This window comes from Triticum aestivum, chromosome 7A (assembly GCF_018294505.1).
Source record: "Triticum aestivum cultivar Chinese Spring chromosome 7A, IWGSC CS RefSeq v2.1, whole genome shotgun sequence".
Lineage (NCBI taxonomy): Eukaryota > Viridiplantae > Streptophyta > Magnoliopsida > Poales > Poaceae > Triticum > Triticum aestivum.
Genome location: NC_057812.1, coordinates 712,347,765 through 712,360,502, shown reverse-complemented (window position 1 = coordinate 712,360,502; position 12,738 = coordinate 712,347,765). Strand labels below are relative to the sequence as shown.

The 12,738-nt window shown below is 43.2% G+C and overlaps 1 protein-coding gene and 1 non-coding gene across 2 annotated transcripts; one reads left to right on the top strand and one right to left on the bottom strand.

Annotated features, from left to right (window-relative positions):
* The first annotated feature begins 1,054 nt into the window (after nucleotides 1-1,054).
* Nucleotides 1,055-1,135, top strand: TRNAL-AAG (transfer RNA leucine (anticodon AAG)). Its single transcript has one exon. It is a non-coding gene; the product is annotated as a tRNA-Leu (tRNA).
* A 2,413-nt stretch (nucleotides 1,136-3,548) lies between these two features.
* On the bottom strand, nucleotides 3,549-5,271 carry LOC123146923 (germin-like protein 5-1). Its single transcript, XM_044566181.1, has 3 exons — nucleotides 5,048-5,271; nucleotides 4,810-4,940; nucleotides 3,549-4,209 (listed from the first exon to the last, which is right to left on the bottom strand). Exons 2-3 carry the CDS (start codon nucleotides 4,928-4,930, stop codon nucleotides 3,677-3,679), a joined length of 654 nt encoding a protein of 217 aa, XP_044422116.1. The 5' UTR covers nucleotides 4,931-4,940; nucleotides 5,048-5,271; the 3' UTR covers nucleotides 3,549-3,676.
* Between the last annotated feature and the right edge of the window lie 7,467 nt (nucleotides 5,272-12,738).

Here is a 12,738-nt window from a genome sequence, read left to right as displayed (position 1 = left end):
CACGCAAAAACTCGCCAGCATTCCGTATGATGAATTGGTGTATACATATGCAAATGAGAAAGAAGATCACATAACAAATGTTATGATCAATGCATGCTGCGAAGCTGTTGATTCTTTTTTTTTTCAAAACGGAGGCAAAAAAATTTGCCTCATCGATTAATTAAGAAGAAGAGAATTGCCCGGTTAATTTACGGAAAACCAGGCAAAAAACGATACAGACTCTCAAATGCGGACTACTCACAAAGTAGGAAACACCAAAACTACTCAAGCGGCCCTCTAAACAAACAACAACCGCAACCCTCGACACTTGAAGAACACAATGAAACTCCTAACAAGCACACCAACGAAAACTGACCACCCTCCATCATGAAACCACAGACACCTTTCGGATGGCGCAACACTTCATGTTTTTCTTCTTTGGTTTCTCCTTACTTGGCGTCTTCTTTGCAGGCACACTTGTCTCGCCAGATGTCGGCTGTTGAGCCACCCATTTGTCAAGAAAATCGTAAAACTCATTGAATTTCTTGGTGTCGTTGTCGTCAACCAAGGGGCTCATAGGAGCAGGCACCAACCAACCGGCAGCATCAACATCATCGACCCGAGGAACCACCGCAGGAACCATCGACAAAATCGACTTCGCCGTCTTTAGTTGCTCACATGATAGAGATGAAGTGTGTTCCTTACACAAAGTCGTCGATGAGTCCACCTCCAATCGCTCCAAGGAGAAAGGCGAAGCAAGGTTCGGACATATATCCCGAAGCTCGGGCATATCTTGATGCAGAAGCCAGAGCTCTGTTTTAAGCTCTCAAGCTTGCTTCTGCTGCTCAGCTCAACCAGGCAGCACCACACTCCTATTCACAAGCAGATACTTGCCTGCCTGAGTCATAGCTGTTGGAGACGTTCACTCCTATCCAGGCCGCTGGGAAATTATATCTGATTTTGCAAATATCTCCAGCCTGTGCCAAGCTCACGCTCTGAGTGTTAATCATATCAAGAGAGACAGTTGGCACACTATTGGGCACTAATAGAGAGCTCGAGATAAGAATATAACGAAGATCAGATGGCCGAGTTGGTCTAAGGCGCCAGATTAAGGCTCTGGTCCGAAAGGGCGTGGGTTCAAATCCCACTCTGGTCAATACCTTTTTTTCCTTCTTTTTTTCCTTTTATTATGATTTCAGATGTAGTTTTTTTTTGACGCGAAATTAAGGAGCTTTATTGCATAATTGAGATCCGGTTACATTCAGCTAAGAAGCTGCTAACTAAAAAGGATGGGCAAGAGTCCAACCAGACATCTGAAACTGAAAGTGTGGTCGCATGTTTTGCGCAAAGGTCAGCCGTATAATATTTTGCGCAAAGTGTGGTCAATACCTTTTTTTCCTTCTTTTTTTCCTTTTATTATGATTTCAGATGTAGTTTTTTCCCACTCTGGTCAATACCTTTTTTTCCTTCTTTTTTTCCTTTTATTATGATTTCAGATGTAGTTTTTTTTGACGCGAAATTAAGGAGCTTTATTGCATAATTGAGATCCGGTTACATTCAGCTAAGAAGCTGCTAACTAAAAAGGATGGGCAAGAGTCCAACCAGACATCTGAAATTGAAAGTGTGGTCGCATGTTTTGCGCAAAGGTCAGCCGTATAATATTTTTGACGCGAAATTAAGGAGCTTTATTGCATAATTGAGATCCGGTTACATTCAGCTAAGAAGCTGCTAACTAAAAAGGATGGGCAAGAGTCCAACCAGACATCTGAAACTGAAAGTGTGGTCGCATGTTTTGCGCAAAGGTCAGCCGTATAATATTTTGCGCAAAGTGTGGTCAATACCTTTTTTTCCTTCTTTTTTTTCCTTTTATTATGATTTCAGATGTAGTTTTTTTTTGACGCGAAATTAAGGAGCTTTATTGCATAATTGAGATCCGGTTACATTCAGCTAAGAAGCTGCTAACTAAAAAGGATGGGCAAGAGTCCAACCAGACATCTGAAACTGAAAGTGTGGTCGCATGTTTTGCACAAAGGTCAGCCGTATAATATTTTGCCATGGAAGATGTGAGTTGCTTGCAAATTTTTTTCGTCAATAGAAAACAGGTCATGCCGAAGGCGGGAATGACCTTCCCTTTTTTTTTCCTTTTCTTTTGCCACTGCTGATTTAGGAACTCAACAAAATAAAGTGATGTCATGCTCTCTCTGTATTGCTGTATGGAATCGATGAGAATCGGTTGATCGGCAAACCAATCCAGTTTCTACCAGTTTCAGTTACATACAGCCCCGTGGAAACCAGAGAGATGGGTCAAAACCTTGCTTGGAAGTTCAGGAATATGGACACTTCTCGTTTTAATTTTGATCATATACAGTCCTAGACTCCTAGTCCTGGTGGGGGAGGAGCTTGATCCGGGGGTATGGGGGTATCAAGAATTGGACTTGAAGAATGGAGGGAAGAGGCCGACCCTATTGCTCCTGCTAATTAAGGGCAACGCGGATCACCAAATGTCCGCGGACATGTTTTGTGGAAAGCGGTGAGGCGTCAACCATCCAACCAAATGTCCAGCTCATTTCAAACGACCGCTCGCGGGCACAGATGAAAATTGAAGCGAAACAGACATAATTTAAACAAAGTTTGATGTATTACAACCAAAGGATGAAATTAAACAAGTTGGACATAAATAGTATAAACTAATCCTAGCTAACTAAAACTAGGCGAGGTACCAAACGGTGACCTCGTAGAGATGGCATCGCATCGCGGTCCCCATCGTCGTCGTCCAATCAGCAACATGTGGGCGCCGATATGAGCTTGGTGAGCGAGGTCTCTCTTCCGTCTCATACAGGATCGGCACATGCCAGATATCCCACACAATGGAGTGTGTTTTGGGATTCCAATCCGGATACTCATCGAGGGAAGGATCCTCCTGCGCCGCTGGTGACACATAGGGGCTATTTGGTTGCTACCCATGTTCACCCTGCCAAATCGCGGGCCGACCAAAAAGTTGGTGACCAAATCGCCTGCCTTGGTTTCACCAACAATTTGGCGTGGAATCAGAGGAGGGAGTGCGGGCGAGCTGGGCATCCAAAAAATCGGAAGTGACCAAACAGACAGGGTAGCGGTCCAAACGTGACCCCATAATAACAGGGATCCTCCTCCTTCGCTTGCTCCTCCTCAAAAGCCCACACTTGTACACCGATTGGGAGGGATTGCTTCATTTAGAGTCTAAACAAATTTTAAAATTAGTTTTGTCCAACTATGGGTGTGCAAATCTTAAGGCCTTAGGCCACTAACAATGCGTAGTACCATGTGCTAGAACTTACTACATTTGCATTGCATAATATCATGCACTAGTATCATATTTCACTTAATTTTATTTTTTGCGAATGACATGTCACTCAATTTGTAATTTGTCTTTCATTTGTGGGTATGATGTCAGAAAAATTCTCTAACATCCTCAATTCCAACGCCACATCATCTTTTCCCCCTCAAGTTTCACTTCATGATACTGTTATGATACTTGCGTTCGCCTCATTAGTCCCGGTTATGATGCTCTTGCACCCGAAAAGGTCGTATGCGTGATGGAATATCACTCGCAATATTTTTATTTCGAATACCATTGCTAATGTTTATAACAAATGAACACATAGAGATTACCATGCCTGAGAAAATGCGATAAATTACTAGAGATTGGAACAAGCATTCAAGACGGCCGAAAGTTTGCCCGGATGCTGTCCACGGTGTGCTTATCCGTGAGGAGCGTCTTAGCCAGGAGATCATCGGGGAGAGCCCCGGCGAAGAGCGCGTCGGCAAGGAGCACCAGCCCGGGGTTCTGGCTGCTGAGGCTGGCGTAGAGCGCAGCAGGGGCGGTGCCGTTGTTGTAGAGGAAGTGCATGAGCCCCTGCGGCACGGCGAACACGTCGCCCTTGCTGAGCACCTTGGCGAAGAGCTTGTTGTCCGGGTAGGAGGAGACGAACCCGAAGTAGACGGAGCCTTCCAGCACCAGGGCCGTCTCGGCCGCCCTGGGGTGGTAGTGCGGCGGGAAGATGGCCCCCGGTGCAAGGTCGACGCGGGCGTACCGCTGGCCCTGCGTGTTAAGGCCTGGGATCTGCACGGTCAGCGCTGAGTACCCGTAGCGCTCGCTCGTCGTGTCGCGCAGCTTGTCGGCACCGGCGAAGAAGAAGTCGTCGGACACCACGGCCGCCGGGTCCTTGCATGATAACCCATTCACGCGCACTGCATAGTACATATACATATAAAGAGCTTATATGGCCACATCATGGAGCAGTCCCTCGGCCCCCATTCACATGGCGTCCTCGCTTTTCATGATTTAGCGAGTATTGATCATCAGTTACAACAATAATACACACTCCCACTCTAAATTAGTTGAAGCTCTAAATTTACTTAAGCCTAATTTCTCTAAATTTGAGCAAACTTGTCTAACTTTGTGTTAAAGTCTGCAGCATCAAATATATAAAGCACAAAAACATAGTTTATGATCAATCTAATGAGACTACTTTTGTGTTATAGATGTTGGTGTATTTTTCCATAAACTTTATCAAACTTAAACAAGTTAACTTAGGACAAAACTAATAATTCAGTTAATTTCAAACAGAGGGAGTAAGCAGTGTAGCATAAAAACTATTCCATTGTTTTCTTAAAAAAACACACACACAATGGGGAACTTTTGATGTAATTTCTCTTTGCAAAAATAAGTTGAGTTTTATTCGTCAAATTAACAGTCAAAGTTGAACATCGAAATGTGTGGCGCCGTGTAAATTAGAACAGAGGGAGCAGAACCCAGAAGGATGCGCACGTACGGCCAGTGTTACTTACCTTTGGACGTGGAGTCGGCGACGCAGAAGTCCTGGAGAGGGTTGGGGTCGAAGGCCTCGCCGCCATGGCCGGAACCAAGGGCGACGAGCGCGGCCACCAGGAGCAACGCCGCAGCAGCCATGGCGGGTCTTCTAGAGTTCTCGATCAGCACATATGCAACGAGAAACGACTGCAAGTTAGATAGGAGTATATAGTACTAGTGAACTTCCATGAATGAGGAGCCGTGGTGCGAACGTACATGGTGGAATTCCGGTGAAAACGAACGCAGGTTTGCTAACGGTCAACGAAGGCCCCTGTAGTCCTGTTTAGAAGCTTCGAAATTGCTTTGTCTAATCATGCAGGGAGAAAAGTAACCAGCTTTCACGGACGGGGTAGGCCTTGTGTGGGGACTCCGTCTGGAAATTAACGAAAGTTTTCAAAAACTATTCGTTATATTTCGGAAGAGTGTGCGAGCGGCGAGCGCGTCATTATCTATCATATCATTGCGAATTTTTGGCGTGCCTAACTTGAATTTATAGGAGGGGATTCACACAGGAGCGTGGAGAAGGATTAAATTGAAGCCATTAGTTAGCTTCCACGGTTGCAAGCTGGGTTTAATCAAAGTTGGCAGGCACGTTTTGCTCAGCAGAGGCTAAGAGGACGTCTCACCAGCTTTGATGGGCCCCCAGCATGGTTGAAATGTGTGCATTGTGAGCGTCAAGGTTTGAATTAACATATTGCGCTAATGTAGTAGGTGATTTTTTTTGCGGGTGAATGTAGTAGGTGAATTGGAGGGTTAGTGGAAGCAAAACCACGCAACAAAAGACTTGGGGGTTGGTGCAAAATCATAATTTAGGCCTCGTGTATACAACTGTTAACTCCAAGATGGTGTGGAAGCTTCTGACCATGATGGGAAAGCAAAGCTCTTGCATGAAGCTTTTAAGGAAAGGCTTGGCCAATCTGAAAACTTTGACATACCTGCTCACCTACTTCACCTACTTCCCACTCATCAGGATCCCTCCTTTCTTGAGGTTCCATTTACCAAAGAGGAAACTGATTCTGTGACCAAGGATGTACCAACAAACAAGGCACTTGGGCCTGATAGGTTTAATGTTCATTTCATCAGAAAATGTTGGCATATTATACAACACGACTTCTATGACCTATGCGAGCAATTTCAAAAGGGAGACCTTTGTTTGCAGAGTATCAACAACTCCTTCATCAATCTTATCCCTAAAAAGGCAGGGGCAAACACTGTCAATGATTATAGACCTATTTCCCTTTTAAGCTGCACGATCAAGCTTATTACCAAGCTCCTTGCTAACAGACTTAAACAGTTATATTGGAACTAGTTCATATCAATCAATATGGGTTTTTAAAAACCAAGACCATACAAGACTACATAGGATGGGCTTATGAGTACCTGTTCCAATGTCATAAAAGTAAACAACCAACTGTGGTTCTTAAACTAGACTTCGAAAAGGCTTTTGATAAGATAGAACATGGCATGATCTTAGCAAAATGACTTTAGAAGGAAATGGTGTTCTTGGATTAAGCAGATTCTGGAGACAACCACCTCATCTGTTCTTTTGAATGGCATCCCTGGGTCACAGTTTAAATGCAGAAGGGGTCTTAGATAGGGAGACCCATTATCACCTTTACTGACTTCTTGCAATCTATTCTGGCAGCTGACTTCTTGCAATCTATTCTGAATGATGCAAAGAACAGAGGGGTCATTACACCTCCATTCAACTCCACCTCTTGTCTTGACTTTCCCATACTGCAATTGCAGATGACACCTTGATTTTTATGCCTGCTTGCCCAGCAAAAATTCAACAGCTGCAGAGACTAGTCCACCTAATTATCACAAATCCAACTTGCTCCCAATCAATGTCTTTCAGGAAGTAGTGCAACATCTGTCTACTCTGTTGGGATGAGCTATTGGAACCTTCCCTTTCATCTACTTAGGCACACCACTGGGCTTCACTAAACCAAAAATGGAATTCTTCATGTACATTATTGAGAGAATACAAAAAAGGTTGTCCATTTACTCTCATCCTTGCCCACCTTTCACATCAGCTGTCTCCTTCTTTATAAAGGCATCATTGAGCAAATTGATAAGTACAGAAGGCATCTTTTTTGGAGAGGCAAAGATTTGGAAGAAAAGAACCCACCTCTTGCTGCTTGGGACATGATATGCAGGCCAAAGGATAAAGGAGGACTTGGAATTTTTAATTTACACACTTAGAACACCTAATCTGCAGGCCACAGCTTATACCACTTTGACCATTGCCCCAGAGGTCATACCAACCATCAAGTGGCTATCAAAAACTTCTTGCCAACTTAAGCACAAGATATTCTTTTGGCTATTAATTAATTTCAGGGTTAACAACAGGGCCCTTTTGCAGAGAAAACATTTCTTTTTGCATGATTACTCTTGTGTCATGTGCGACCTACAAGCAGTTGAGATGAGGGATCACCTTTTATTTCATTGTCAATTTGCACAATTGTGTTGGAACTACATTTGCACCAACTGGCTACCGACAAATAAAGGCATTCAGGAAGAAATTTGCAACCTCAAGCAACTGTTGAGCATGCCATATGCATGGAGATTATCATCCTAACCTGTTGGGCAATCTATACAACTAGGACTGATTACATTTTCCAACATATACCGCCAAGCATATACAGATGCAGAAAGAAGCTAAAAGAAGAACTCAAATCACCTATAGAGTCAAGAGGAAGGAATACAGTGGATTTGAAACATGGATCAAATCCTTTAGATAACTTGTAATGCTGCTGTGGTATTTGTTGTCTCCTGTATTTTCTTTGTTATCCTAGTTTTGTTTGTTTGTTTGTTGTTTAGTTCCTTTTCTAATATTTTATGTACATTATTCTTTGTACTTTGTTTTAAAAAATCAATAAAAATACGCAGCAGAGTCCTGTTGTTTCCCTAAAATATATATACAATTTTATCAAAGAAACACAGAAAATATGGAGAATCGGGCCTTCAAGAAACAATTGGATGGAAGAATAATAAAATATCACTCAACACATAGGTGTTTCGAGCAGCCATGAAGTTCGTTGTCCTCTTATAGGGAGATGATGAAGCCAGTGGAGGAGAACCGAAGAGGAGAGGAAGAATCTAGGAGCTAGCTTCCAGTCATTTAATTTGCTCTTTTTGCATGAGACTTGAGAGAAAATGAGTCAAGGAATGCAAGAGCACGGATTTTACTGATATGAACTTTGCTTTTGAATTTGTAACCTCTGCATTCGAAGGATAGTGCACAAACCACTAGGTTATCCCACCCGTTGTGAAATACATGCTTTTTTATTTCTTTTATTTGTTTCTTCAGTTAGTGGTTTTTTCTCCAGAGGTTTTGTTTGATGTTTTCCTTTTTTTTCTTTCTTTCTCCTTTTTCTTAAATGCGCGGATTCTTTTCAAATTCATGATTTTTTTTTTCAAAACTACGAACCTTTTTCCCCAATCCGTAAACTTTTACTGAAATTCGTAAACATTTTTTTAAAAATCAATGATTTTTTGTCATTTTAAAAAAAAATTGATTAACTTTTTTTAATTCCATATTTTTTAAAAAACTTATTAGCTTTTTTTTAAAAAAATGTTGAACTATTTTTACAAATTTGTTAAACATTTTTCAAGTTTGTGTTTTTTTTCTGAATTTATGAACTTTTTTTTCCCAAAATCAATGAACTTTTTTCAAAATCGATGAACTTTTCTTCAAATGTGTGAACTTTTTTTTGAAGTTTGTGAACCAATTTTTAAAAATCCATGAACATTTTTGTATTCATGATCTTTTTCAAATTGTATCAATTTTTTAGTTTTAGTTTTTCGTTTTTATTCAAAAGTCAACGGTTGAACGGGTGAACCATCATGAATAAAAAACAAAAAAGGAAATGGAAAAAAGGAAAACAACAACGTTTTTTATGGTTTTCATTTTAAGAATGAACAAAAATGATAGTAGTACATCTGGTGTGATGGACGACTTGGTCAGTGGTCCATTCATTAAACTGGACCATCATTGTTCGAATCATGGTGTGCATATTACCTTTTTGGGGGGCTTTAAAGGGAGAAACAAAAGTAATAATGGGCCGGCCACTAGGCGTTGCAGTTGCGTTGGTTAGGTTCAGCGAAGCTAACAACACTGAATAGGCGAAATCATTAGTTGAGGAATACTCGTTGCAAAGATCACTCCAACTCCTCAGGCTGCGACAAGTGGTGCACATGCAGCGCGTCACTTGTCGCAACATGGGAGTTTTTCCTTTTTTCGTGGATCCATTTATTCAAAATGTTTTATCTCTCAAACCGTGCGTCCAAATCTCGAACCGTTTTCGTCATTGAATTCCTCGTGTTGAGATTTTTAAAACTAGATACCCTATTGATAGGTTTTGACGAACTTTTTTTCACGAAAAAAATCAGACAAAAAAACAAACGGGAGCACGGAATTTTCACTTTTCGAAAGAGGCACGCCCGTGCCTCTCACGAAGTAGCAACCGCGCCTCTCGCGGAAGCAAAACCACGACTGTCGCGAAGAAAAGAAAAGAGAAAACACGTTTCTTTCGTTTCCGAGGAGGCACGAACATGACTCTCGCGAAAGAAAAATAAATAGAAAATATGCTTTTTTTTCGTTTCTGAGAGGCACGACCGTGACTCTCGTGGAAGCAAAACCATGACTCTCGCTAAAGGAAAAAAACAGAAAATGTGTTTTTTCCCGTTTGCAAGAGGCACGGCCGTGACTCTCGTTAAAGCACAACCGTGCCTCTCGCAGAAGTAAAACCGTGACTCTCGCGAAAGGAAAAAAGAACGTGTTTTTTTCCGTTTCCGAGAGGCACGGCCATGACTCTCGTGAAAGCACACCCGTGTAACGCCCTCGATGCGGCTATATCTCCCACGTGTCGAAGCACGACTTAGAGGCATAACCGCATTGAAAGCAATGTCGCAAGTGAGGTAATCTTCACACAACCCATGTAATACATAAGGGAAAAGATACATAGTTGGCTTACAATCACCACTTCACACAATTACATGAATAAAGCATTACATCAAACAGATGCAATCAAGGTCCGACTACGGAACCAAAATAAAAGAAGAACCCCAAATGCGACAAAGGTCCCCGATCGACCCCAACTGGGCTCCACTACCGATCGACTAGAACGAAACAACACAAAGGACAAGATCTTCATCGAGCTCCTCCTGAGCTTGGTTGCGTCATCTGCACGAACTCATCGGCACCTGCAAGCTGGGTTTGGAAGTATCTGTGAGCCACAGGGACTCAGCAATCTCGCACCCTCGCGATCAAGACTATTTAAGCTTATGGGTAAGGTAAAAGGTATGAGGTGGAGCTGCAGCAAGCGACTAGCATATATGGTGGCTAACATACGCAAATGAGAGCGAGAAGAGAAGGCACAGCACGGTCGATAAAAGTATGATCAAGAAGTGATCCTATAGCAACCTACGTCAAGCATAACTCCAACAACCGTGTTCACTTCCCGGACCCCGCCGGAAAGGGACCATCACGGTTACACACGCGGTTGATTCATTTTAATTAATGTTAAGTTTAGGTTTTCTACAACCGGACGTTAAAAAAACTCCCATCTGCCCATAATGCCGGACACGGCTTTCGAAAGTTCAAATCCCTGCAGGGGTGTCCCAACTTAGCCCATCACAAGCTCTCACGGTCAACGAAGGAATAGACCTCCACCCGAGACGTTCCGATTAGACTCGGTATCCCGGTACAACAAGACATTTCGACAGGGTAAAACTAAACCAGCAACACCGCCCGAATGTGCCGACAAATCCCGATAGGAGCTGCACATATCTCTTTCTCAGGGCACACTCAGATGAGCGCTCCATACAACGAAAACCAAACCTCGAGTTTCCCCGAGGGGGCGCTGCACAGTACTCTAGTTTGGACCAACACTCAGAGGAGCACTGGCCCGGGGGGGGGGGGTAAAATAACGATGACCCTTGAGCCGGCCGACTCAAGGGAAAGAAAAGGCTAGGTGGCGAATGGTAAAACCAATGTTGGGCATTGCTGGAAGAGCTTTACTTAAGGCGAACTGTCAAGGGGTTCCCATTATAGCCCAACCGTGTAAGGGACGCAAAATCCGAGAACATAATACCGATATGACGAAAACTAGGGCGGCAAGAGTGGAACAAAACACCAGGCATAAGGCCGAGCCTTCCACCCTTTACCAAGTATATAGATGCATTAATTAAATAAGATATATAGTGATATCCCAACAAGTAAATAAATGTTCCAACAAGGAACGGCCTCCAATCTTCACCTGCAACTAGTAACGCTATAAGAGGGGCTGAGCAAAGCGGTAACATAGACAATCAACGGTTTGCTAGGACATGGTGGGTTAGAGGTTTGACATGGCAATTTGGGAGGCTGACAAGCAAAAGGTAGGCATTGTAGCATTGGCATAGCAAAAGAGCGAGCAAACTAGGATACCAAAGATAGTAGTGATTTCGAGGGTATGATCATCTTGCCTGAAATCCTGCAAGGAAGAAGAACGAGTCCATGAAGAAGACAAACGGACGTAGTCGAACGGTTCCTCACAAACGCGACGTTACCGGAATCAACCCGAAGAAGCAAACACCGGAAAGGGGCAAACAATATAGTAAACAACCAACGCATAGACATGGCATGATGCACAAACAATTATGATGCATGTCCGGTTTAATGAAGCATGGCATGGCAAAGTGCACAAACAACCCTACAAATTAAGCGGAGCTCATTATGCAACGGAGTTGCATATTGCCAAAACACCACAACAAGTAATTTGTTCGATCTCGTTTATGTACCCAACAATATTAAATGTTGTTAAACATGGCAAGAGGGTGAAGCAAAGTAAAACTACCTATCTAGTCAAGGTTAAATGAGGCCGGAAGCAACGAACAATAATTCCGGAAACTCCTCATGAGCATATATTTGGTTAGGTCCTGTTCTGCCCTAAACCATATTTTAGAGTTGTGAGGCATGCAAAACAATGTCACCATGATAAACTAGGAAAAATTCTACCCCATTTACATATAAAGTTTATTAAATTTGGAGCTACGGTTGAAAAGTTATGAATTAACTCATTTTAACATGGCATAGGGACAAATTTAAACAAACATCATTTTAGACATGTTAAACATGGATGAGGGTGACATATTATGAAACTAGATGAATTTCTAAGCAAGTTTCATATATAATTCATTTTAAACCAATGCACGAATTGTGAGTTATTATATGCATGAAGATGAGGGTCTTTTCTGCAAAACTGGCAATCTCTGGAATAATAGACAAATCGTCCAGAACTGGAAAAAAAACGATGCGGGCCGAATCTGGGGCAAGCCCAACAGCAGGAAGGAAAAAAAGGTGGGGCGCTGGGTGGCCTCACCCATGGGCTTCGGCCCGTGAAGGAGGAGGAGGCAGGCCGAGACGGGAGCGGCGCGAGCTGGGTCTGGGAGGCCAAGGCGGCCCACGCGAGCGAGGGCGTCATCCTCCTCGCGCCTGGCGCACGAACAGGAACAGGGCGGCGGCGCCCTAGGTCAACGGTGAGGTGGCAGCGGGTCTCCGGCGGAGGAGGGAGGCGGACCCCATCGGGGATGGAAGGATCTGGGCGGTGGGGGCCAGATCCCGCCAGATTCGTGGAGGTGGCGGCGAGGATCTCTGCAGGGGAGAGGAGAGAGGTTAGGGAGAGGCAGGGAGATGACGAGGAGGGGCGGCGGAGCTCCTGCTGAAGGAAATATGCCCTAGAGGCAATAATAAAGTTATTATTTATTTCCTTATATCATGATAAATGCTTATTATTCATGCTAGAATTGTATTAACCGGAAACATAATACATGTGTGAATACATAGACAAACAGAGTGTCATTAGTATGCCTCTACTTGACTAGCTCGTTAATCAAAGATGGTTATGTTTCCTAACCATGAA